The 27,131-nt window shown below is 44.6% G+C and overlaps 1 protein-coding gene across 3 annotated transcripts in view; it reads left to right on the forward strand.

The window, feature by feature from the left end:
• Positions 1–27,131, forward strand: part of CCDC149 (coiled-coil domain containing 149) — a 98,163-nt gene that overhangs the window by 66,930 nt on the left and 4,102 nt on the right. For 2 of the 3 annotated variants that reach the window (XM_082728045.1, XM_082728044.1), the window contains 6 exons: positions 603–675; positions 2,138–2,222; positions 4,489–4,633; positions 13,957–14,033; positions 15,468–15,500; positions 20,044–20,160. In XM_082728045.1, coding sequence (XP_082584171.1) covers positions 603–675; positions 2,138–2,222; positions 4,489–4,633; positions 13,957–14,033; positions 15,468–15,500; positions 20,044–20,160 — 530 coding nt within the window. The remainder of the gene's footprint in view (positions 1–602; positions 676–2,137; positions 2,223–4,488; positions 4,634–13,956; positions 14,034–15,467; positions 15,501–20,043; positions 20,161–27,131) is intronic. The other variant, XM_082728046.1, reaches the window with a different exon arrangement.

A 27,131-nucleotide genomic window follows, 5' to 3' on the forward strand; every position in this document is an offset into this window, starting at 1 on the left:
CCACGTATCAGCTTCGAAAGTCAGAAAAGCACCACACCCCTATACACTTGCCTCCCCCACCCCTGTCTCCTTCCCCCGCTCCTCCCCGCCTCCCAGCTGGGCAAGAAGGGTAGGGAGCCAGTGAAAGCTGCTTGGTATTGATATCAAGGAGAGGGGAAAGAATAAGAAAATAAATTGAGAAATTCCCTTAGCTCTTTCTTTTCCCTGAGGCAAATTTCAGTGTGTGTGTGTGTGTGTGTGTGTGTGTGCGCATGTGTCTAATTTAATGTTATGTCTGGTGTCGCCTCTTCCTGCCTGCCTTCCCAGTGGAATCATCTTAATGAGAATTATGTGAAAACTGTGTTGATATCCCTTAGGGGTTCTCTGCAGAAGGCTGTTCTAAAGTAGGGTTTCTGTGATTTGGGCATATTTGACCTTGATTACATCCATTTAAGAAGAGGTCACCAAGATGCACTTTTCTTCTCCTCTTTTGGTGGTGAGAAGGCATTGTGTGTGCACAATAGCTCTGGAGGCGGGTTGTTTTCTTTTTTTCTTCTCCTACTTGCCTATATGTTTTTTATTTTGTGCCCAGACACTTCCTAGTTGCATGTTATCTCTCCTAGGTACCTTCAAGAGCGATTAAAGCAACTCCACGAAGAGGTCAACCTCTTGAAATCAAACATCGCCAAGTATAAGGTAGAGAATTGTGATGATGCTGGTCATGACTCACGATTGTACATCTAAATGCCATTCCGTGTTAATTCCCTTTTATGTGCCAAAGACATGTGAGTGCTCGCCTGCCCTCCCAGATAAAGTAAGAGCTTTCACTGAGGTAACCAGGAAGAATGAAGCCCCAAACAACAAACACAACAAAAATAGCTTTTGCAAGAGCATTTTCGTTGCTGTCACCTAGGCAGGGCGCATGGAGCCTGCCCAGATCTGGACGTGGCCATTTCACTGCCTCAGTCCGCATAGAATTAGGTTTCTTATCAGCGCCTCTAGAAAATGTTCCATCATCAGACACTGCTTGTCTCATAATCATCCATAAGAAAATGGTTTCCGAGCGACAAGAAGAAACCAAGATTGGGGAATCACAATCTGAGCGAGAACGTTCACGTCACACTGAAAGGACAGAATGTTTAAATTCTCCCACTGTTGTTTAGACTCATCCCAGCTCCATTAGTCTGATAATATCTATTTCTGCAGATGTTCGTTGTGAGCGTTATAATTAGAAACATCTCCTGGGTTTCTCTGCTTTGAAAATAGATTGATTTCTCTTCCTAAGGGTAGAGCTTTATAGCAGTCTAGATGCTTGGGAGAACCGTCTCGTTTTCCTGGCTTCTGACGTTAGCCTTTCTTCCCTGAAGTCTCTATGCTGTTCTCCCTTTTCCGTGAGGTTGGAGGCCACACTTTACACCAGTCTATATATACACACACACAGCCAAAGAAGAATGCAGCTTTTAAAGTTGTATAATTAATACATACATTTAAAAAATGTGTGTATGCATTCATTTAACAGCCTTTATTTGGTTCTTCAGTGTGCCAAGTACTGCTACACAGCGCATATCAATTGTAGTGTAAGGGTCTGTGATAGGAATGGCACTTTGGTCGGCACCTGTGTGCCTTCTTATCTTGTGTCCGTGGCAGACGTCATTCATTATTTGTGGCTTTTTCCAGTCCAGCCACGAAAGTCTTCCAAAGACCAACAGTGATCTTTTGGCATCAGCAGATAAAAGTAAACCTGTTCTCCATCTCATGTCTATTCAGAAGGGGTTTCCGTAACTAGTGACTTCACATATTAGATGGAGCGCTTGCTTTCAGATATGATTTAATTTAATGAATACGCATTGAGTGCCTTTTATATAGAGGAGAAGGTAATTGCTGTCATTCTGCTGGGCACCAATTTTAAAAAACAAAACAAAACAAAACAAAACAAAACTCTCTACCAGGTCCCTAAATTTCATACCTCTTTGGCAGGGTCTCAGAATTTTAAAAGTTGGGTCAGCATTTGGGGTTTGCCAAGGGGTCTTGTGTGTCTGATGGGAGCATGCATCTACTCTAAGTAGGTATTTTTCCTTTTTTCTTTCTTTCTTTTCTTTTTTTTTTTTTTTTTGGCTTTTTTGATAGAGATTTGTATTTTCTCCCAATGCTGCTTTAGAACGCTCTCGAAAGACGGAAAAACTCCAAAGGCCAGAGTAAATCTAGCAGCAGTGCTCTGACTGGAGTCCTATCTGCAAAGCAAGGTAGGGTTTGTTCTCTGGAGGGTCAGAACCACAGAATGCCAGAGCTCGGGGTCCGCGTCTCCGTTTGTGGTGGGGGAACCAAGGTGGTTCTTAGAACAGCCCTTCCCAAACCTCCATCCGCATCAGCATTGGCTGGAGGCCTTGTTTGAAAACACAGATTACTGCCCCCAACCCTGTCCCAACACACACACAGAGTTTTTGACTTAGTAGGTACAGTGAGGCCCCAGAGAATGCACATTTCTAGAAAGTTCCCAGGTGTTGCTGATGCCGGTTCTGGGATCCCGCTTTGAGAACCACTGCATTAGATGTTTTTCTAACAACGGGACCCCCTTCACATCTGGTCCCCTAGCCTGTGCTCTTCCTTTAAGAACATTTTCCCTCCTTCAAGCACCAGTTTAACATCCATGGGTCCATGTTCCAACCTTACCGAGTTTCTCCTTTTTCTGGCCTCTGTGACCAGAATAGAAAAGTCTCACAGCTGCTGAAATCATTTTATCACAGAACATGTGCCTTTTTCAAAGAAGCTTTTATTGATTGCAATTCTGTTCCTCCTCCTTGTCGATTCTGATGAAAAATAATGATCTTCCAGGAACAGTCCAGGGGAATAAATAGCAGAGAGCTTACTTCTGACACTTAATATTTGGGAACTCAGTTCTCAGCGTAAGCCTCAGGTTGAACATGGGCGACTGGCCCAGTTTTGGGTTGTCAGCCACACAGACCAGTGACGATCATACAGGAGTCTTAATCAGAGCTGGGGTGGCTAGGGGGAAAAAAAAAAAGTGCTGAATCTTCAGCCGGCCTAATAACCAAAGCACTTTTCTAAGCAACTTCTGTTTTTCCACTCAACTAAAAAAAAAGACACCCTAGAATTATTTTTAAACTCAAAACCTTAGTACTCCCCAGTAATGTGAAGTAGCCATGTGAGTTCAGCTCTGGATACCCTGGACAGCCAAACATCTTTTTTTTTTTTTTTTTTTTAAGATTTTATTTATTTATTTGACAGAGAGGGATCACACGTAGGCAGAGAGGCAGGCAGAGAGAGAGGAGGAAGTAGGCTCCCAGCTGAGCAGAGAGCCCGATGCGGGACTCGATCCCAGGACCCTGAGATCATGACCTGAGCCGAAGGCAGTGGCTTAACCCACTGAGCCACCCAGGCGCCCAGAGAAATGTCCTTGAATGGTGAGACGACCCAGTCCCATCACTGATGTGGGGAATGCCAGCCACATTCAAACACCGCCCCCTAAGCCTGCCAGAGCCTTTCTGGATAACCCTTTGGCAACTTATTTTGAGAAAGCTTGAACTCATCCCCTTTGAGCAGCAAGAAATAATTACCAATGTCTGAAAACATACTGCTTGAGGCAAGTTCTTCCTACATTAGTTATGAGAAGAAAAAAAAAAAAATAGAAAGTAGCATAAATGTTCAGCAGGAATTAAATAACTTATATCTACATATGGGCTCCCAAACTGCCTTTACGTTTTATGTTTTAGGAGATATTGATGATGAGGAGTTGGGTTAACTGAAAAAAAGAAGAGCTTTTTCTCATTTCAAGAAAAATGTATGAATCTGTGTATCTATGTATAGGCATATAGAAAAGGATGTTCAGAGATGTAGTGAGAGATTTATTTTTTTCTGTCTGATAGGAGTACAGGCTGTGTCTTTTTTATGGTAACTCATGGTTTCTAAAAAGATGCAGACACAAAATATATTTTATATTTTAAATAATGCCCCATAGGATCTTGCCGCCCACCGAACATAGCACACTGTAGGAAACTCTGCCACAAAGCAAGGAGCTCGGGACAAGGGTCATTGCCATTTGCATAGCTGTGTGACCTTCAGCTGATGTTTTTAATCCACCAGCACCTTGCTTTCCCATCCATAAAATGGGGATAAATAATACTTCCCAGGTGGGTTTTATTTTATCTTTTTTTTTTTTTTTTTTTTTTTTAAATTTTGGGCCTCAAATGAGTTAGTATAAAGCATTTTGAAAGGGTGAGATGCTGGACAAATGCAAAAGATTATTATCCCTTTAAGAAATGGGTGATAAAAGTCCACGAGAACTTCCTTGTTTCTGCTCAACCCTCACACTAAATTTTATTTTGTTTTAAAAATAAAAACACCTGAAGCAGATTCTTCAATACTTCATCATAGCATTTAGAAGCCAGGAGCTTAACCCAGCTTCATTGTCCAGGAAGATCGGACATAGGTTTACATTGCTGTGTTCCAGAAGGACTTAAGACTGAGTTGTAAACTTTGTATCCCACCCAGTTCAGGATCTGTTATCCGAAGATCACGGGTGCAGTCTTCCAGCCACTCCACAGTCCATTTCTGATCTGAAATCTCTGGCCACAGCCCTGCTAGAGACAATCCATGAGAAAAACATGGTCATCCAGCACCAGAGGCAGACCAACAAGTAGGTGACTGGACCCTTGGGTGGGGGTGGGTGGGAGAGATGTGGGATGCTGGCCACCAGTGGGGGATGGCAGCCAGGTGGGATGGCAGGCCTTTGGGGGAGGGGAGGGGAGCACTCGAGTCTGGAAGGTCACCTCCTAAACTAGAATGCTGTGTCCACACTGTGACAGCATCTCAGCCATCTGCCAGAGTGGGGGAGGGAGAGAATACTACCAGCCATTACAGACTGAACACTTACTCGGAGCCACTCACTGAGGAATGCAGATGACATGGGCAGTACGATCTCCCGGGTGACTCACCTTACCTCTCCTGCAGGTCTCCTTCAGGGAGGGCGCCTCCTTTAGGGAGGGCGCCTCCTCGGTGCCATCATAACTTACAGCATGACACTGGGGGGTTCTGACCAGCAGGAAGGCCAAGCATCAACTTTCATAGGCAACTGGGCCTAGAAGGGAGTGTCATGTCACTCTTCCAGAGAAACAGAGAAAGTGGTGGGATGGAGCAATTAAAATAGAGTGTCTTCCCTTTTTATTTTTTTTATTTTTTTTTTAAGATTTATTTATTTGACAGAGACAGAGATCACAAGTAGGCAGAGAGGCAGCCAGAGAGAGAGGAGGAAGCAGTCTCCCGCTGAGCAGAGAGCCCGATGCGGGGTTCGATCCCAGGACCCTGGGATCATGACCTGAGGTGATGGCAGAGGCTTTAACCCACTGAGCCACCCAGGCGCCCCTTCCCTGATTCTTATAAACATAACGACTCAAATTAGTAACCATTAGAGACACACGCAAATTGGAGGTGTTCAAAGAATGGTGAACAACAATAAGTTAAAGCAACAGACACCATGAACAGGACTGGCTCTGAGGACAAGCGACCATGCTTGGAAGGGCCCTGCCCTTGGTTCGGAACTCCATGGTTGCCATCTTGAGGTTCTTAATCATTCTTGAACAAGGAGGCCTGCCTTTCCATTTTGCGGTGGGCCCCAGAATTATGAAGCTGGTCCTGCTTATGAAACCCACACGTAGCCCCAAAATGAAGCCCTGCAAGAAGTGAGCAGGCTCTGAAACGCTGCGGCTTCCAGCAAGGAGGGGAGGGGTGAGGGAAGCAGGGTCCTGGCGAGGGGGAGGGGCACAGGGAGAGAGGCAACTGGAACATGATTGAGAGTATTGTAAAAACAAGATAGAAAAAAAGAGAAGCCGGGAGTGAAGGGAAGATCGCGCAGGAGATTAAGATATATATAAAAGAAGGCAGGGAGCAGTGGAGGGAGTCTGGGCAATCTCAGAGGGATGACAAGGGTAATTTATTGACAGAAGAAGTTTTTAAAATTCTTTTAAAAGAAATCTTAACCAAGGAATGAGACAGTCAGGTGCTAAAATGCAGAGACGTCTCGGGGGAGGGAGAAGAAATGGAAATCTCCCCAGAATAGGTACGAGGTCTATTTTATCCAGACAGAATCCCCTGCAGCCGATAGTGTTCTGCATGAGCCTTCTTTGTCCTCACTGACTCCCTATAAAGCCCCCACTGGGGCTCTTTCAAACCCTAGTCTGTTCTCAGCAGGTAACCTCAGCTGCTCTTTTACTGAAAAAAATAGATGCGCCTTCCCAGGAACCCCAAGACTTACCCTCCCCTAGAACCAGTGCCTTCCACCCTCTCCCTCCTGGCTCTGGGAAACACACCCACCCACCATCCTGTTGGTCCACACCATCTTCCCTCCTCTGGGCTTGGCTCCCCTGTAAGCAACTCATCCCACCTCGTCCACTCCTGCCCCCAACCCCTGGCTTCTGCCTCTTTACCCAGACACCACACAGAGCTCCCTGAACCCCCATAGTCTTTCCCCAGCGCTGCAGCTCCCCCTGAATTTCACTCACCCAGCATCTTTGTGAACAAGAAGGCTGCCTTTACTTCTTCAATAGCATCCCCTCTAACTGTGGTCCTGGGAGCACCCATGTCAGAATTACTCAGAGGCACTGGCTCTGAAATGCAGATTCTGAGTGGTTTTCTGGAGGGAACGTCAGGTTTCTGGATCTGAGCCAGCCCCAGGAAAGAAAGACCACCTCAGCTTCAACACCTCCTGAGATCTCTTTCCAGATGTTCCACAGCCATCTCCCTTTGAGGGTCTCCAGTACCCCCAAACCCCACTTTCGGAGTCTGTTTCTTTTCTGAGTTCTCTGCATCCCAGTTCGCAACTTGCACTCATCCCCTTGGATTCCTCTGACTTTCTCCTATTCCCCTCCATTCCCTGCATGCCCCTTGCTTCAACCCCAGGTCTCCACCAGGCCTTCTGCTCTCCTTACCCCACCTGGGGGCTTCATCTCCCCCACCCCCTGCATGATTGCTTCTCACTTTCTGCAGGCACTTCCCGGAACTCTTGTACTCACCTCACCACCCAGAGCAGGACCCATATTTCCAATGATAGGTTCTCATTTTCCCTCATATCCCTTCAGCTATTCACGTCCAAGGAGTCTAGACTCTGGGCCACCCACTCCTTAGTACGTTTTAAAACCCTTGAAAATGCTTGCACCCTTTGACCCACATGGTCTGCATCTAGGAATTTATCCTAAAGAAAAAAATCAGTATGATGTCCTCAGGGTCACATAAATGGATTCATTTATAACAGGGCAGAAAACAGAAACAACGCAAATGTTTTTGTTTATATTTTATTTTATTTTGAGAGGGGGAGAGTGCATGAGTACAGACGGAAAGAATCACAAGCAGACTCCATGCTGAGCACCGAGCCTGACTCAGGCCTTGATTTCACAAACCTGAGATCATGACGTGAGCGGAAATCGAGAGTCAGATGCTTAACCAACTAAGCCACCCAGGTGCCCCCGCCAATGTTTTTAAGTCGGAGACTGGTTAAGATTACAGTAACTCCGGGGCGCCTGGGTGGCTCAGTGGGTTAAGCCGCTGCCTTCGGCTCAGGTCATGATCTCAGGGTCCTGGGATCGAGTCCCGCATCGGACTTTCTGCTCAGCACGGAGCCTGCTTCCCTCTCTCTCTCTCTACCTGCCTCCATCTACTTGTGATTTCTCTCTGTCAAATTAAAAAAAAAAAAAGATCATAGTAACTCCAGGCACCCCTGGCTGGCTCAGTCGTTAAGGGTCTGCCTTCAGCTCATGCCATGATCTCAGCCCTGCGACGGGCTCCTGCTCCCTCCGAGGGGAGTCTGCTTTTCCTTCTTCTCCCCTCCCCCCAGCACTTGCGTTTCCTCTCTCCTGCGCGTGCGCTCTCTCTGTGTCAAATAAATAAAATCTTTTAAAAAAAGGTTATAGTAAATCCATAAGATAGGCTATTATGCAGCCATTTAAAGCATGATTTGAAGAATATTTAATGGGCTCTGCCCACCTTCGTGATACTCACGGTCAATACACCTCCACATTATGCAGGTTGAAGCTGTCTAATTAGAATAGAATCGCTGTGCCCTCCCAGTAAGGAGGACAGTGCTGGGCCCACTGCATGTCCTTATACTTATTTAATGAATGGATGATGGACTCATCTTCTAATCCTTTTTCTTGTTCCCTTGATACTCTTTACGGTTTTCCTGGACTCTGTATATATGTCAGGTGCTTGTCCTCGGCCTTCGGTCTACATGCTATCCCTAACCCCCTCAGCTTTGGTCCCACCCCACTATCCCCTGTCCCTTGGGAACACCCTTCCATTGATCCTCCAACCTCAGACCCCAGACCCTCCTCCGCCACCAAGCTCCGCCCTCTCTCAACCCCACGCCCCCAGCTACAGTTCTGATGATGTCACAAGCCCCCATTAAAAAGCTGGATTTTTCTTTTCGTGTTTGTTTCAAGTTTTTATTTAAATCCTAATTAGTTAACATATAGTGTAATATGGGCTTCAGGAAATAGCAGAACTGTTAAAGCTAAATCCTGGGGCCTGCTGAACTCAGGAACCCCAGACTGTCCACCTGGCCCTCCCACCTCTCAGGACACATTGATTTTCTAGCACCTGCCCTGTCTTAACCCTGCCATGACCAGCCCGCCCCAGGCTCCATGGGCGCTCATCCTCTGTTGAGAAACAGATTTGCTCATTTTGATAGATTTAATTTTGTTTTTTGTTTGTTTGTTTTTGTTTTTTTCAGATTTAATTTTGTTTTAATGTACCTTGTCATTTGTAACTATTATTCAATAATTCTGTACCATCTCATGGTTCAAATTTTAAAGGTTAAACAACAATGTGTCTCTAAACTACCACCATCTCTCAGCCCCCAATTCCCCTTCCTGGAAGGAACCACACTGTTCCTTATTTCTTATGTATCCCTTTCCAAGGATGCATATGGAAATAAACATATAACACATTTCCACAGACACATTTCCACACACTCATATATACTTGTACAAATATAGTCTTTTCTCTCTTCCTTCCTTTCTTTCTTCCTTTCTTTCTTTCTTCTTACAAATGGTAGCTAGTATTCACCCAAAAAGTGGTTTTTTTCCACTGTTCTTCACCTTGAATCCCCCCCACCATAACAGTAGATCTTAAAGATTGCTTCATATCCATACATAAAGTACCTAATGTGCCATTTTTAAAACTTAGAAGGTCTTTGGTTTCATACTTTCAGTAAATGTTTTATTTGGGGCCATGTAAAAAAAAAACTAATTATACAATAAACAAAGTGGGGGCTAGGAATAAAATCTGAATTTGGTCTGCTGCTGTGATCCCCCTTTTGTAACTAAAATAATATAATTTTGTGTTGGTGGAGCATTCTAAGTGAGAATAAAGGTATTGTGTTTCTGTAAGCCTGTGCTCCCCCTACTGGCTTCCCACTGCCTGTCACTCAACCCGCCTTGAGAAGGCCCAATGGGAGCCATCTTGAAGAACGAATGGATCCACACAGGACTTTATTTTTTGAGAGGATTTTCAATTAATGGGCATTTTGCTTGAGGTACTCATTGCCAAAGAGTTGGCAATTGTCTGACCATTGCTAAAGAAGGGATGAGCATCCTGTGATTTATCAACAGGTAGCAAAGCAGTAACAGAAGAGGCAGGTGTTTAAATCATGTTTTACCGAACACTCCGTTTAGTTTTCCAGTCAATACTTCGCTGGTGATGGTGGATACATGAAGATAGTGACCTTTCACTCTCCTTCCTGCCATCCTAATACTATTTATTGCTCTCCCCCACTCTGGCCAAGGGTAAATGGCTCGGAGGTTCAAGACACTGAGAGCAGCTTGAGCTGTCATGGATCAGAGCAGAGAGTCAAAAGAAGGCCACACAGAGTTGGAAGGGAGGACAGGACTCACATCTTGAGGACTGGGCTCTCCCCAAGGACCCTCAGGGAGTTCTGCTCCCATGTTGTCTGGGGAACAGGAACAGACACACAGTGATGGCCAACTCTCGAGTTGGTTCTGTCTTTGCCAATCCCCTATTATGTTGTTACTATCAGAAACTACTACTGAAAATCTGTCTGGAGGCCTGACATCTTGAGGATTTTCCTAGACTGCTAGGTAGACATATGCTGAAATCCCTCCTAAAACAAACCATAGCTAAATAAAAAACCTTATTTTAAAATCTCTCCCCTCCCACAAAAAAAAAAAAAAAAAAAAAAATTTCCTCTCTCAAACCTGTTTATGCCTCAAGCTACTGCCCTAGCTGTCTCTTTCAATTCCCTGCTAAACTACTTGAAGGGTCATCTGTATTCCCTGCTTCTGGTTGCCCCAAGTCTGTTTCTCCCAACACTGTCACTTGGATTCTGGGTTTCACCCCTATCCACTGTCCTGAAACATCTCTCTCAAGGGTCAGGCACATCTACTAGGTGGACTTTTTCATCTAAGGTGACCACTTTCCAGAATAAAACAGTACTGACATCCCACCTGGGTCTCTCACACCCCTTGGCTTCCTGGCCCCATGTGGCCTGGCTCTCCTCTTCCCTGTCCAGCTATGCCTTTCTAATCCTTTTTTTCCTTAGACAGGGATATTCTAGGGTCCTGTTCTTCTGACTTCTCACCCTCTGCTGGTGAGCAGATCTACTCCCCAGCCTCCATGCCCATCTCTGCGTTCCCAGACTTTTCTTCTATCACGTGACTGGCTGTCTCCATGGATATCCCATAGGCACCTCAAATCCTTCACCTACCTCAGTATTGTTCCTCCATTCGGCTGACTTCCCACATCGCCCCCTGGGCTTGTTGGAGGCCACCACTATCACTGACTTGGACGTCACCCTTCTGACTGGCCTTCCTGCTTCTTCTACTCATACTGATACCAGTCATTCTCCACTCTACCTCAAGAATACTTTCCCTAAACATCACCGTGCTGCACCTCTGCTTCAGAACTTCCAATATCTCACTTTTGTTGCCAACATAGAAAAGTCTCACTCTTCTCAATAGGGCAACAAGTTCATTCATGATCTGGGTCCTTCAAAACGGCTCTGGATTCAGCCCTCATTTACTTCACTTCCACTTTGTGCTTCACTTCGGCTCTGAAGTACTTGCATGCTTTCAGGCCCACGTTTTGATTCCGGACCCTCCACTTAGCAGCTGCGTCACCCTGGGCAGGTTAGTTGACCTTTCTGAATCTGTTCCCTCATCCACAAACGAAGCATATTAAAAGCTCCCTCTTCAATTGTTGCAAGGGGTAAGGGAGATACTGTCTGTGTGGTGCTTAGAGTAATGCCTGCTAGAGAACAGGTGATTGGGAGATATTATTCAAACCTTTGACAGGCTCTGTATGTGTGTGTGTGTGTGTGTGTGTGTGTGTATCCACATCTGTTTCCAACCAGACTTTTAGTCCCTCAAATACTCAAATACAGGGATACAGGCTGTTTCTCTTCATTATCCCCTATAGCCTCAACAATTGTGTGCTGAATTGGTCAAATTGAATTCAGTGGACCCTGTTCTTGTGTTTACTGCCTCCCTCAATGCCTGCTGCCCTCTCTCGCTGGGCTGCACCACCCCACGTTCCATGGACCACCGGCTATATTTGTTCAGCGTGAAACCCATCGGGAAGACTTTTTTTTATCCTTTGAGGACTCTTGGGCCCGGTGATACAAGCCAGCCCAGCTGCATCCACTTTTCAATTATGAACAGTTTTTAAAGAGGTCAACTTGCTCCAGACACAAGCATGCTTGTGTTACAGGACCACTGTGAGGTGTTGATGAAGAGCATGTATTGTGGCAACAAACGGAGTTGCAGGTTCAAAGTCCTGCTTGTGGCTCTGGTCAAATTAACTAATTTCCGTGCCTCTGTTTCCCAATGGGAGGAGTAGAGTGGGGTGGATGAGTGCACTGGGGGTCGACAACAGACACAGCTTGGAGATAAACTGTATACCCTTGGGCAGGTTGCTTAACCTCTCTGTGTTCCTTATGGTCCACATCTGTGAAAGGGTAATAATACAACATACACCGCAGGGTTTTTGTCAGGTCAGATGAGATCATGTATGCTCAGTAGCTGCTCAGCATGGGCTCTGACTCAGAGCCAGGACTCAAGAAAGATTAGTTTCACTGTTCATGGTAATGGTAGTGTGGTTGCTAGTGTTCTGGGTAATGTTATTGCTACTATCACTACTAGCACAATTCCCATTGGGTCCATTTTACTACCTCCTGCTCTGTATCAGATGCTTGTGTCGGGCCAAAGAGAACAGGCACTGCTGACAAACAGGCAGGGTCCCTCAAAGTAGGGGGAACCAGCAAATTCACCTCAGTCCATTTCTGGGAGACAGAGCTCTGTTATCCATGGACATCAGGGGGGAAAAAAAAACGCAACCAAATGTCTCTTTACCACGCCTTCGAAGGTTGCTCTGATGGCATCCTTCAGCACACAGAAGAGTTAAGCCTTATCTTTTGTTTCCAAGAGGCCTCGCTCACAGGTGATCTGATCTCGTTAAGAAACAGCCATCAACTTGAACTCTGCTGTGATTGCATCTCAAACCCATCAGCTGGTGAAAAGGGAGCTCGGATCAGAAGGTCTGAGCAAAATATTGAAAGTGAGATTAAGAAGAATGGTTTATTGAAGGGTCAGGGACGTGAAAGCAGAATAGACCCAACAAATAAGGTGAAAATTGAAAGTAATTGATAAAGACTATGCAGAATTTAAGACTTAAGGAAAAGAAGAAAAGCTCCAAGTACCTAGGTGAAGAAAACCACAGATAGTAGCATGAGAGTTTTCTGGGAGCTCAAAGGGAATATTAATTAAAATGCTGCGAGTCAATTCAGGTAAAATAAGGATGAATCCAAAACCATATATATATATGTGTGTAGATATATACATATTCATGCCTCTGTATGTATGTGGGTGTGTGCAGCTATCTCCAGGATATAAAGAGAGGTAGGAGAACAATTCTAGCATTCTGATTTCTCCTGCTTGAAAGGAATTGAAACTTTGCTATTAAGGTGATTTCCGCATCATTTTAACAATGGCAGCACCAAGAAAATCCCCCAAATAATATAAAGACTGGGTTTTCAATTTCTAGGCCAATGGAAAGTGATTCAAGTTTGAGATGACTATAAAATCATTTCCCAACTATGTTTAATTTTGTGTAAAGTAGAAAAGGGGAAACACACGCCCACATTTATGTTTTTCCATGCATTTAGACAAAGTTTGACTCCCAAGTAAACAGTATAATCTTTTCAGATACACGTTCCAGAAATTATATGTCCCAGTGCATCAGAATGGTCACCTTGGAAAGCAATATAATTCTTCAGGTGATTCTGCAATTGCTGGAAGTTCTTTTGAAAAGCCTATTTCTTCATTCTGTCCGTAGATAATTACAAGCTAGGAAAAAAGGAAAGCATTTTCTTTAATCAAATATGTTTATTGAACACCTACCCTCAACTGGGCATTTGGCTTGGTATCAAGGATATGGTCTCAGACATAGATTAGGTTGAGGAAGGCAGATCTTATTTTATTGACTCAAAGCAACTTTACTACACATGTTCACCCGTCTTACTGGTTAGACTTCATGGTTGCCAGAACTCAGATCCACCCTCAAAGAATCAGGTATGATACCACTAAGGGTATTCAAAATGAATTATAATCTTTAGCAATGAGCAATTCCCAAACAAAAATTGTGTAAGACGTTTGGGCAACAATGGAATAATTGTTTAGCTTCCCCACTTTTGTGGGAGAGGACTCACTTGAATGGCAACATTTAGTATTTTTTTCATAATTCACTTTATATTTTCATATGTATGTTCAACAGAGTTTGTGTATAATGTATTACATATTTTACACATATATTCTTTGCACATGCATACACACTGTGTTTTCTGCATACACTTTGAATCTCAAAACATTTTCTGTCAGGGCACTCTAGAGCTGATGAGGCTCCAAGAGCTGATGAGATGTTCATTAATTTTGTCTGTTGTCATTTTCTCCCGTTTTCCAGAATCCTAGGGAATCGGGTGGCTGAACTGGAGAAAAAATTAAGAACTCTGGAAGTTTCTGGTTTGTGGAGTCTTCCAGGTAAGCAGATCTTCATGAAAGTTATTTTCCTTTTTTAAAAAAGGCAGCCTTTACCTAATTTGCAAAGAAGATTCTAGTTTTTAAATATCTTTTTATTTGAAGATCATTGTTGAAAAATCTACAAGTGCTTTAAACACAGAAGCCATCAATTTTGAGGGAATCAGAGAAACTCATATAAATATTCAAGTTCCCATCTGTGGAACTCTGAAGTTTTGCTAGCCTAAATTCAGAAATTGTCATTGTGTGTGTCTGTGTATACTTTATTTTTCACCTTTGTGAATATAGTAAATTGTTTAATTTTTTTTTTACCCCTAGGTATCTTATAAGGATTTGTTCATTTTAATTATCATCCCTAAAAATGAGTAGAAGAATATACAAAGATTTGTTCAATTTACTCCTCAATCCTAAAAATGAATATAAGAACTGACAAAAATTTGTTCTATTTAATTATCATTCCTAAAAGAATGAATGAATCATACCTAAAAATAAATACACTGAGAAAAATTTGTTCTATTTAATTATCATTCCTGAGAATGAATATAAAAATGAGTATAAGAACCTTCTTCTCCTCTCTTCCCCTATCCCATTTTATGCAACTTGAAAATCAAAATTTCCTTGGGAGATTTTTTTTCCCCGCAATTGTACACATTGCAAGGAAACTCTGATGTTTCACTTTAATTAGCTATATTTATCCTGTTTGTCTTGGTAAAATAACCCCTCTGTGAGACCCCCATCAGCTATTCCCCTTTTCTTTTTCTCCAGAAACTTGTATTTATCATTTTTCCACCCCCTCCTTTTTCCCTGGAAGCAACATTGTACATATATTTTTAGTTACTTAACCTTTCTGCACAAACCAGCCTTCTCTACCCTTGAATTGTATCGGTTGCTGCCCCGTAATGTTCGAGAAATGAAAATTGCCACAGGGACGTGGACAACAACCCGTTCCTGTAATGTAATCTGAAGAGGCAACCTTAGGTTGCCTGCAAGAGCATTTCATAAATTGGAAGTTTTAGCAGATTCCTTGAACTTGATGTCAAAAGACCTAACAGAACTAATTAGTGGCAAGTGCCATTCTGGGGATTTGAATGATCCATTTTGCACAAGAACCTTTTGATGCCGTTTAAACCTTATCTTCTTTGAAGGCCTTTCTTTGGCTGCATTGAATTTCAACACAGTCAGGCAAATTTATCGTTTATTTGTGCAGTCAGATTGCTATTTCTGGGCACGGACTGGAGTTTTGATTTTTTTTTTTTTCCCTCCAAATGACTTAGTGAAATTTCACGATGTTTTATTTCTACAATTTATGTAAAAAAGATGGAAGTTGAGTGAGTCGAAGGATGCTGAGAATTTTCTGTCTCCGGTGTTATTTGTTCCGGGATGGAATGGCTATTATGCATTAACAATTCTTTCTTTCCTCCTTTTTGCTGCCTGAAGGCCTGAGCTACAATGTTTCAGTAGGATTCGGGAGTATGTTCTATTTCAAATATCTGTGTTTGTGGCTAATATCAGCAGTGCATTAATATCATCCCTGCATGTAAATAAATAGAAATGCATTCTCTATGTATCATTGCACTTTTCTGATTAGAACAGTCCATTGAAATGGAGAATTCAATTAGTACCAAGTAAATATTCAATGGTAAAATGAGCTTTGAGGGACCCGGCTAAATGGATTTTATGACCATGTTCTAGTATCTGGCCTCTTTGCAGACACAGAGTGGGAGTACAGGACAAGGGTGGTACAGATCTGGGACAGCTGATGTAAAGGAAAAAGCATTGCTTTGCTGCTATTGTGAAGGTTTCTCAAGGAGACACTGCCTTGTGATCATTTTTAAACTACGGTGAGAAATACTAAGGGAAGGGCCCCTTGCAGTATCAATCCAATCAGCCACTTCCACACACTCATTGTTTTGTGGACCCCATTTTATCTACCAAAGAGTGGGGCAAGGGTCAGTGTGTTCTCTTCCTACTCTCTCCCTCCCTCCCCTTCTTCCTCCTCCACCTCCACTTCCTCCTCCTCCACCTCCACTTCCTCCTCGTCCTTTCTTCTTCTCCATCTCTTTCTCTTTCTCTTCCACATTTTTCCTCTTCCTCTTCCTCTCCCCAGGTAGAAGCCTTGTCAGCGTTTCAGCCACCTGGCAGGGACTGAGTCCCAGTAGTTTCAGAGAGTTGTTAGCTCACTCTTATTTACTAGCATCTGAAAGGATCGGTATCTTCTTCAATAAATCAGTCCATCAATGTGTTGATACATTTTCGAGCATCGACTTTGTGAATTCATTTCTGTATCAGGCATTCTAGTCACGCCCTCTCCAAGAATCCATAGTCCCTTTAGGGAAGCAAGATGCATACACATCTAGTAGTGAGAAGAAAGTACAGAATGATATATAATTAAGTGCTGAGTGATAAAGGTGTTGGGGTGTAAATGGAGAAGGCGAAGAGTCATCAAACATCAGACCTGCAGGGAGAGTTGAGAGCAAAGAGTTCAAGTATGGTAAATACTTGGTGTATATTATGAAACACCCATTCCCACGCCAGTGGCAGACATTACTAATCCATCCCATGGCTCTTGCATGCTGCCTTCACATGTGGCCCTCAGAACAGACGTCCACACTGGCTGTCCAGGAAGCCTCTGCCTGGTTAGAGTTGATGTGTGAGAGAAAACATTCCCCCCTCCCTGATCTAGTCCAATCCCCTCATTTCAGATGGAAAAAAAAAACAAAGGTTTAGGACATGGGAGGATACCAAAAGGATGCAGAGGTAGATATTAGAACTCGGGTGTTTTCCCACCTGTGCTGGGGATCCATAGTTCAGAGAAGAGAGGAATTGGGCAGGGGTGTGGGAGGGATAGATCAGCTGGGAACTGGAGAAGAAGGATTCAGAAGCCAAAACAGTCTCCTCTGACACTCCAAAGGGCAGTGGTGAATTCTACCTTACTCTGAGACAGAACTGCTATTGGACTTTGAGCATGCAATGAGTATTCTTTGAGTCTTTTTTCCCCCTCCCTCCTCACTCTCTCAGCCAACGAATATGTAGTTCTTGATGTTGTTCAATAGAGTTGGGGAAAATTTGTGATCTTGCTGGGAAGTAGGCAAGTCTGACAAATGCCACAGTCTGCGTGGAGAAATCATCTGGAGAGCAGAGCCTTCCCAAGAGGTGGGAAGGCATGGGGCTCCTTTGAGAAAGGTTGGGTGGGTGGGGGGCAACTGACGTGGTCTCCCGGGAGGAAATGACGCCCCCTCCACACATCGGCCTCAGTCCCCGAGCCCTTTGCCAGCCTTTGTAGGGAGAGTGGTGCCTGGGCGCTCCAAGGGGAGGTTTCCTGGATGTGCTCCTGCTCTAAAAAGAAACACTGAAAGCCAGAAAAAAAAAAAACAAAAACAACAAAAAAAAAAACCTGGCAAGTGCCGAACCTGGCTCTTTCAGTTTTTCATTTTAATTCTCTCTTCTCCACTCGAAGCATCAGCCTGAGGAGGAAAATGTGCATTTTGAAAGTAGTTGGTACATTTGGGAGAAGGGGAGGAGGGATGCTGTGTCCCAGGGAATCAGGAAAGTTTCCAGACACTCATGTGCCCCGCAAGCAAGGGGCCTGCCTGTGTGGCTTTCTGCCTGGCTGCCGGCTGCTGCTTGACTCTTTGTGGGTCACCTCACCCCACGCCACCTCCTCCAGGGCGAGGCATCAGAATGAAACTGCAAGACAGCCGACTATCAGATTAGAGCTCACATTCATCAGCATAGATGGAATCCAGACTTAGAAACAATAGGACAGGCTTCCAAGGAGGCCTTTGAATCTTTCAACACACACTTTGCAAGAATGACCAAATCTTGCCATTTTATCTTCGGATTCAGGTTAGATATCTCTAGGCAGGAATTTCAGGAAGTGTTCGGCTGCTCCCCGACCCCCACCTCGATTGGCCAAGGACAAGTCATGACTCTGGCTTCCTTCACTATTGCTTGGAGGTTTCATGTTGCTCCAGCATTTTTGCGGAGCTATTATGGGACAGACGGTGCTCTGTGGCTGGAGGGGCTAGAGAATTTCTTGTGACCGGAGGGGCTAAGGGCCTCCTTCAGACCACCTTAGTCCCTTGCCTGAGGCCAGCTCCCTGCTCTTCCTGTAATTCTGATTCTTCAGCCACGAGGCCACAAGGGACTTGGAAGGCTGGTTGGGACACAGAGGGGCAGAGTGTGCCTCTTCATGCAAGAACAACCAGTCTACCTGCTAGAGAAAGATGGCTCAAAAAATGCAGTCTCTCCTGACTTGAGGACAGTAGCTGTTGCCTTGGTCAAGAGAAACAAAGGAAGTCTACGAAGAGGTGTCTGTTCTGGGTTCATAGGAACCATTAGTCCCTCAGAGCATTTCCAGATTGTATCTTCACAGTACAGAGGAATACCCAATTGTGTTTCTTTCTTTCTGAGACCCTCTTAACAATATCCCAACCTGTAGATGGACAGTTCTCTTTGGGACACTCCTCCAGACTATGACTCTGAAGACTTGGGGGTTTTTTCCCACATGAGACAATAGTCATGCTGGTGGCAAGCTTTCAGATTGGCTCCTTTCAGATGCCTGTTCTTCGGGGATGACCCTCAGCAGAACTCAGAGTGCTGTTGCTGCTAACAACATAGTCCATCTGCCAGAGGCAGCCCCGAGCACCTGTGCCCAACATGACATCATGAGCCCCAAGAATCCATCACCCATGTATTCAGATCCTTACCAGCTATTTATTAAGCACCTACTCTATGCCAAACTCTCTCCCACAGTCTTGGAATTGAAGCTCCCTAATAGGAAAATGGTATTGTGAACAAACCAAGGGCTCAGAGGTATAGTCCAAGGTTTACCTGGTTCTCTAAAGGTGGGAACGTCTTTACAGAAATACCATTCTGTGTCCACTGAACCTGAAACCAAGTAAAACCACAGAGCTTTGGGGCCCCTGATCTGAGCCCTAGAGAGATTAGAGGCTTGGCTTTAGAAAAGGTCTTTCTCAAAGTTAGATGGCTAAGGCTAGAGCATAGGCTAGGCCCACAGCCCTGGGGTTTTCATTTTGGGCACTGCAGTTCCCACCGAAGGAATTCCAAAGTCTCATAGACAGAAGTATGGGGTCAAATCCTGCTTTTTGTGCTCTCCTGACCACTGGACAGACTCCCTTTATGTCTGCATATTTTGTGTCCAATTGTCGGTGTTCACGATGCTGACATTTCAGAGCTACACTTCCTGCTCCAGATTTCTGGAACTTTCCATGGCCTCCACAATAGAGCTGTAATGTTCTTCTTTCCCTCAGCCTCTCCATCCATTGGGGGAGTTCATACAAATAGATACAACGGTTTGGTTGGTATGGGACTATATGTTCTAAGTGCAAGTTTAGCTGTGACAATTTGGGGGACCTGGTACTACCCACCTTATGACTCAGTCCAAATGACCACATTGAATTAAATCAAAGGTAGCATATATGGCAGTGCTGTCTACACCATAAGATAATACTTTCAGTATAGGACATTTATTGAGCACTGGTGAAATGCTTAAGGGCTTTACATGAATCAGTTCATTTCACCACCACCTCCCAGTGAGGTGGGTGCTGTCCTTCTTCCTCATCTTACCGATGACGGCTCTGAGGCTGAGTGACTTGCCTGAGGTCAGCCAGCTAACAAGGGATGGAGTCCAGGACACAGACCCCATAGTGTGGCTCCAAAGCCCACACTCCTCAGCCCTCTCCTGTGGTTATGACTGTTACAGTCTCACCCAGATCAAAGCCATTTGGTTTTTGCCCAGGACACCAGGCTGCTCCTTCATGGTGGCATTTGTGGGTGCCTTTGTCCTGAACAGACTCACAGACTGGCCCTGGACCCCACTGCCTGGTCCTCACACTATAGAAGGGACGGGCTGGCCATTGCCCTTCCACAGTGTTACCTGTAATTAGAGAAAGTGCCTTTGTCACCCAATAGCCTGTCCATTGTGTGGGGTGAACATAACCACAACTCCTCTAGTGACATAATATGTCCGTTTTCCCCTTTTCTATGACAGGGGGCAAGGACACCATACTATTCAGTGACCCTGCTCTCCCCACCATACAGAGATCAAGATCCCCACTGCTGAAGTTCATCGAGCAGCCCACTGAGAACAAAGCAAATTGCGAGGACGGTAAGCACACCTTGATTTCTCTGTCTGTCTCTGCCTGACCTGTGCCTGGCACAGAGCCAGGGCTCAATGGATATTCATTCTTCCCCTCCCGGTAGCTTCTGGGACACTATGGGGTCATCCCTTGCATTTCGTCTTGTTGCTTATATGGGTTTGTGTTGTTTGGAGCTTCCAGCTGAAGAACGCAGTGACACAGTGACACAGAGGTTAAGAGAAAGGGCTCAGGATTTGAGAAGCTCAGGCTCATAGTCCACCCCCATATTGTGTTTGCTCTGAGAATTTGGACTAGTAACTTCTGCCTTTCCCATTACCTATAAACTGGCGAGATGATGGTGCTAACCTCAGGGAGATCACGGCACACTGCTGGGCACAGGGGAAGTGGTCTGGGAGTCAGCTGAAAAGAGAATAAAAGCTTCTCTGCCAGCATACTTTCTGGAGACAGAGTGTTTTGAAGGAGTTCAGAGGCCCGTTTAGGGTGCCAGAGGAGCCCACAAGTGTGAGAGGCAACTGTCTCCCCATGCAATAGTCCTGTTTCCCCAACTAAACTATCCCTCCTATCTTTCTAAGTTTTTTCTTCTTTTTCTACCCTCAATGTGATTGCCAGCTTCCAATATGACCCCAAATGATCCCCACTTCCTGGTATTCCTACCCTTATAGATTCCTCTCCACATCATAACAGGGTTCATCTATGTGACTAATAGAATACAGCACAGGTGATAGTATATGGCTTCCTAGGATAGGTCAGAAAAGATACATGGGGTCTTTCTTGCTCTCTCTGTCTTGGGTCATTCTCTCTGGAGGAAGCTGGCCAGCCTCCACGTCTTGAGGATATCCAAGAGGTCCCACATGTTGTTCATGCAGTTTGGAACAGAGGCCTTCTAGCCTCCAGCCATTTGGGTGCACCATCTTGGAAGTAGATTCTCCAGCCCCAGTCAAGCCTACAGATGACAGCAGCCCTGGTTAACATCTGATGACAGTTCCATGAGTGACCACTAGTGAGAACCGCCCAGATAAAATGCTCCCAGGCTCCTGAGTCTCCAGGTGCTAAGTTTTGGGACAATTTGTGGCACAGCAGTATGTAACTAATATACCCAGCATGCAGGTGCCAAGGTTCTTTCCTTGGTTTCCATATTCTCTCTCCATCTTCTCTTGCTCTGAGTCACACCTGCAACTATCACCTCTATGAAAATATTCTTGAAATATTTTCCCCCCACTGGCTACCATCTGCAGAGCTACAGTCCCTGATTTCTCAAAGTGCAAACTTTACCACCTAAACATTCTGTGGACTTCTCAAGTATGACATCGCCAACTCTATATGCCTCCTCCCTTTTTGGTCACTCTCTCAGCTACCCAGCTACATCTGGACTCAGCCTTGATCACTGTCAGCTTTCCTTCCCCATCCATATCTGGGCTGTAGCCACTCTTTCTTCAGAGTTCCTCACACCTCCAATCCTACCACCTCTGGCTTTGGTTCAGCCCTCTTTACTTCCTCAGCACGGCTTCTGTTCCAGTTTCCCTGTCTTCTAGACTCCCCCTACTTCATTCTCATCTTCCCCTTGCTGCTGTAGTATAAAGCTTCTGGAGCACTGCTGTCCAACATGTGTGTACCTAAGCAGAAATTTCTAATGGCTCCCAACTGTTTTCCACTTAAAATCACAACACTGCTACCCTATCTTTCTAACCTGATGATTATCTGACCTAACAACTGTGCTTGTATCAGACTGTACTAACTAGTTGAATCAGTTGCTACCATTGTGTAACAAACCACCCCAAAACTTAGAACTGAAACAACTACTATGTATTATTTATCATGAGTCCTGGGATCCAATGAGCAGTTCTGCAGATCTGAGGTGGGCTCAGCAAGGCTTGCTCGTGCATCTGTACAGCTGTGCTTTGAAATTTGTCTCAATCCTTCACACTAGTACATAGAACGGTAAGAATAGGACAGGTCTGGGATTTCCACAGAGAGGATCCCCACGCTTATGCAGGGAGAATTCTTAAGAGAGAGCACCTGATTCTGGTGGGTTTCACACTGGCCAGAAGGCAAGGCTGGGTCTTTCCAGCCAGCAGCATGGGGCTCTTTGCAAACCGGGCCTGTGACATGCTGTGCCTCCCCCCAACACGCATGGCTGGAACATGCATTGGCTGATGGCCATCCCGTGCCAGCATCCAGTGTCTACGTGGAGACCTGAAGCCCTCTGTCTTCTCTGGGCTTATTTAGCCCCTGGGTGGACCCAGGGCCCCCTAAGCTGAAATGGAACATAAGCTGGGCTTGATTTTCACGAGGGTAGCATAAGTAATGGCCTGATTCAAAATGATAGCTTCCAGAGTTCCATCATTAGCTCTCATTGTTCCAACCCCATCCTTCGCCAGTGCGGGTGGGAACAAGGAAGCATTTGTGGAGCGGCTGGCAGCGGCTGGGATGGTCTCATCACTGCCGGGTCTCTGATTAATTCCGACTGAAAGAAGCTCACACTTGGAAGGACAAAGCCCATCAGAGATCGGTTAACAAAAGAAGACGAATGTCCCCTTTGGGCCAAAGTGGGAGGGTGACACATTTTTAGGACACTAACAGTCTTTCTACAAAAAGCTACTTTTTCTTCATCTTTTCGAGAAAATATTTCTGCTTTCTGTACTATTTGTGTCATAATGCGTTTGTATCGGCTGATTGCCTCATCATTATTGATATGTGTTTTGTTATTATTACGTATTAATGACACTAATTGTGTTTGTAAAACAGCACAGAATAATCACTATTATCTTCTAATAATATTTTCCCATGCTGAGCTCAAAATCCTTCTTTTATGGGAATGGCAGTGCTCTGGGTCTGCTCAAAGGAGAACACACACTCTCGCGGCTCAAGAGTTAACACTCCAGAATCATAGAGTTAAAGGAAGAGTTTTCCCCCAGTAAGTAGCAGAGGCCCTAGCAGATCAACAGTCGTGACATTTTCAGCCCCTTGTCTTTGTCTCCTGATAATGACTTGAGTATACTTTTTAGATACCTTTTGGATAACCAGAGGAGAGGATTGGTAAATCTTGCGGTTGACCCATAATCTAATCCCACATGGAGCCTGGCCCCTGTATCTTCATGTTTCCCAGGCTCCAAAAATCCAGACTTTCTCAGAAAAAAATAAATGCCCGATAGGGCCAAACAATAGAACTACAGCCTTGCCCATCCCCCACTTGCTGCTGTGTTTTGACCTCTAAGGATAGCAGCAGTGTTGCTCCCCGCCTGCTTCCTCTAAAAAAGGTTGCAGAGTTCTCCCTGGTAATCTCAGAGGTTTGCCATTTTAAAAAAGATTCATGTGTTTGGACACGAGCAGAATGTCATCTAAAGAAATGGCACAAGGCAAAGTACCAGCGACCAAAAGGCCCCAGTGTAATTTAGACCACCCTCACTTAGATGTAAATTAAGGTAGAGAAGATTAACCTGACCCTCGGTAAAAACACCGCAAATGGTTTAGGGGTTAGGTTGTTACAGGTAAGGTTAATTAATTTTTCAGGGGCATCAGAATATACTATTAAGTGTCCTGGAAGAAGTAATTTCATAAGAGTAATTTCCAGAAGGAGTTTATTCATCTCACGTTGGTGAAAAATTTAACTGCAGAAAGGACCATAATTTACTCCTTTTGAATAAAGCTTCTTACCCTGTGCTGGAAACTGGCTCATTTTGACTCAGTGTTTCTCATATCCCCGGTACAACTACCATAAAAATTTTCTTTTGTTAGTATGAAACTGATGTAATTGCTTCGCTGAGCTACCTCAGATGTTGCTCTTTGTGTGAGTTAGAAATCTTTTTTTTTTCCCCAGAAGTGCCCTTTTAAGAACTTTTAGGGTAGCCACCTGAGGACAGCCTAGAATGAATTCAAGGATTGCTTTCATTTCTTGATGCATGGGATTTACATATATGTACTAATAGACTCATTTGTTCATGTATTCATATATATGTCCATAGATCCAAGCATTTAATAAGCTATTTATTGACTCCCCATTATAGAATATTGGTGAAGTTTATCAGGTAAGATTTCATTCTTCAGGTGACTTTTATAAGCTAATTATACATAAGTAACAACTTAAGGGTAAAAAAAGTTCAAAGAAAGGACAAAGTTCCCTTTTGAGTCTAGACACAGCTTTGTGGAGATTAGGGCACTGTGGAGATTACTTTTTGTCTGGATTTCATGGAACAGGCTTTGTAGTGGAGATGGAGGTCAAGCTGACTATTGACGTTGGCTTTCTGGATATGGACAGAAACCATAGCCATGGCAGCATCGTTGACCTCATAAGCAAAGGCTCAGAGGACAGGGCTGGAATGCCACAAAGGGTTAGGTGTAGGGATATGAGGGCAAGGGTTGGGATGTCAAGTGGATAGGCAGATGGAGGTTGAGTCATTGAAGGTCTTGAATGTCAGACCAAGCGCTCGGGTTATATCCCAAGACCATAGCAGCCTTTGAAGGGTTTATAGCTGGGGAAAGGCACAGTCAGATTTGTGTTAAAGCTCACAGTGCTTCTTACAACTCAGGTGCTTCTTTTAACAAGTTAAAAGGTAGGCCCTGAACCAGTAGGTGAGGGGCAGGGCCCGAGATCCAACACGTCTAACAGGCTCCCAGTCAATGGTGCCACCAATCTCCACAGATCCCACCTTGAGTAGCAAAACTTGAGGCACGGTCCCTCTCCAGGCCATCTGATTAGAGACTAAAAGCAAAGAAACCTGTTAGGTATGAACGTACATTATCCTGTCCAGACCGATCCAAATAGTTGTTTTCTCAAAAATCCAGGCTGGGGGCACCTGGGTGGCTCAGTGGGTTAAGCCGCTGCCTTCGGCTCGGGTCATGATCTCGGGGTCCTGGGATCGAGTCCCGCGTCGGGCTCTCTGCTCAGCGGGGAGCCTGCTTCCCTCTCTCTCTCTCTGCCTGCCTCTCCATCTACTTGTGATTTCTCTCTGTCAAATAAATAAATAAAATCTTAAAAAAAAAAAATCCAGGCTGACTTCATCCACTCGTTTATATATTCATGAATTTCATTGCAAACACAAGTCAAGGCCTCATTTTCAGGTACAGTACTTCCTGAGATCAGTGGGTTCTTAGGACGGTAATACATAGCCATCCGTATCGACATACAGGTTTTAGAAAGGATGAGGTAGATTTGGTCAAACTTCAGTCCCTAGGACTTTGTCTGTGGACATCAGAAAGGCAAAAGAGAAAGAAAATGGTTTTGTTTTTTTGGTTTTTGTTTAAATGTGGGAGGCAGATTTGTATGGGAGAAACTAGAGGTGCGGAGCCTGGGGTATGGGGACAGTGGTCAAGGTTGAGTCGGGCCCCCCCATGATTACAGTGTGCCATGACATCCACGACTTGTCTACCACTATCTCTTCCTGCATCCCTTCATCTCAGTCTCATTTCAGACTTCTGGTGCGTCTAAGCTCACTAACATTTCATTTTTTCATCTTATCCATTTTCATCTTTCATTTTATTTTTTTATTTGAGAGGGAGAGAAGGAGCAGGGGGAGGGCCAAAAGGAGAGGGAGAGGGAGACTGGACTCTCCACTGAGCAGGGAGCCAGATGTGGGGCTGGATCCCAGGACTCCAGGATCATGACCTGAGCTGAAGGCAGACGTTTAGCTAACTGAGCCACCCAGGTACCCCCATATACTATTCTTATTAACAAATACCTTTATGCACCATCTCACAGTTAAAATGGAACACATATAGAGTAATATTGTTTCGTGTCGTAGAAATTCTGAGCTGCATTTTAATTCAAACTTTTTACATCTTTCGACTTTTTAGGCTGCATGTAGTTAGATGTATGCACTTTTGAATACCCAGTCTTTCTAAATGTTATAAATAATCCTTAAAAATTCATATAACTCTTATAAATAGTCACCACATAGCTATTGCCTGCCAGGATGTGGGTTTATGAACTATCAGGAGTGGTTTGCACTTGCTCTCCGAATGCTTGCTTGTTCATTGGCTGAGGCGATGGCAAGTCAAATCCAGCTGAAATTTTGGGGAAATGTACCTAGTGATTTATATAGGGAAGCCTTAGAAATCAAGCCATGACTACAGAGTGTCTGCCTTGGGAAAGGAGAGGAAGAGGCAGATACAAGGAACTATGAGTGTTTTAATCAGCTGAAGCTTCTATAACAAAATACTATCAGGAAAGTGCCTCAAACGATAAATATTTATTTCTCACAGTTCTAGAAGCTAGGATGTCCAAGATCAAGGTGCTGGCAGGTTCAGAGGAACCTCTTTCTGACGCAGACAACTGCTTTCTTTCTGTGTCCTCAGTGGCAGAGACAGAGACAGACAGAGAGAGGGCGGGGGGGGGGGGAGTGGGGGAGAGAACAAGAACTCTGGTGTCTCTTCCTCCTCTTAAAGGGCACTAATCCCATCATCATAGGGCCTTCACCCTCATGGCCGCATTTAAACTGAATCATCTCCCAAAGGCCCCACCACCTAATATCATCACATTGAAAATTAGGGCTTTCACACATGAATCGATCCACACATGGATGAGGAGAGGATACATTCGGTTCAACAGGATTGAGCGATATAAGTGATACTTGGCGGTTGATGGGTAAGAAGTACACCAATGTAGGTGGCTTCAAGGTATGATGTGGCAGGCATCAGGACAGCTAGAGATTTGGGGACAGTGGGGGATACTGTTTCATTCAGGTAGAGGAATCCAGCCGGCAGCAGGAAGCCTGGTTGTGTGTATCCAACAGAAAGGGGTCAGAGCCATGGATATAGAATGGAAAGCGGTACTCATGGTCCAGAATTAAGGTCATGAGTTGGCCAGTGAGTGAAAGTGAATGAAGACAAGGGAAATGCATGGCACATAGTTGGGGGTGGCAATCAGAGGGGCTAGAAGGAGATTTGAGATGGATAAAGGAAACTAGAAGGCATGCAGAGTAGGCTGATAATGGCCCCAGAGATTTCAGATACTAATTCCTGGAACCTGTAAATGTTAGCTTCT

The sequence above is a fragment of the Mustela nivalis genome, assembly GCF_964662115.1.
Source record: "Mustela nivalis genome assembly, chromosome: 4".
NCBI classification, from domain to species: domain Eukaryota; kingdom Metazoa; phylum Chordata; class Mammalia; order Carnivora; family Mustelidae; genus Mustela; species Mustela nivalis.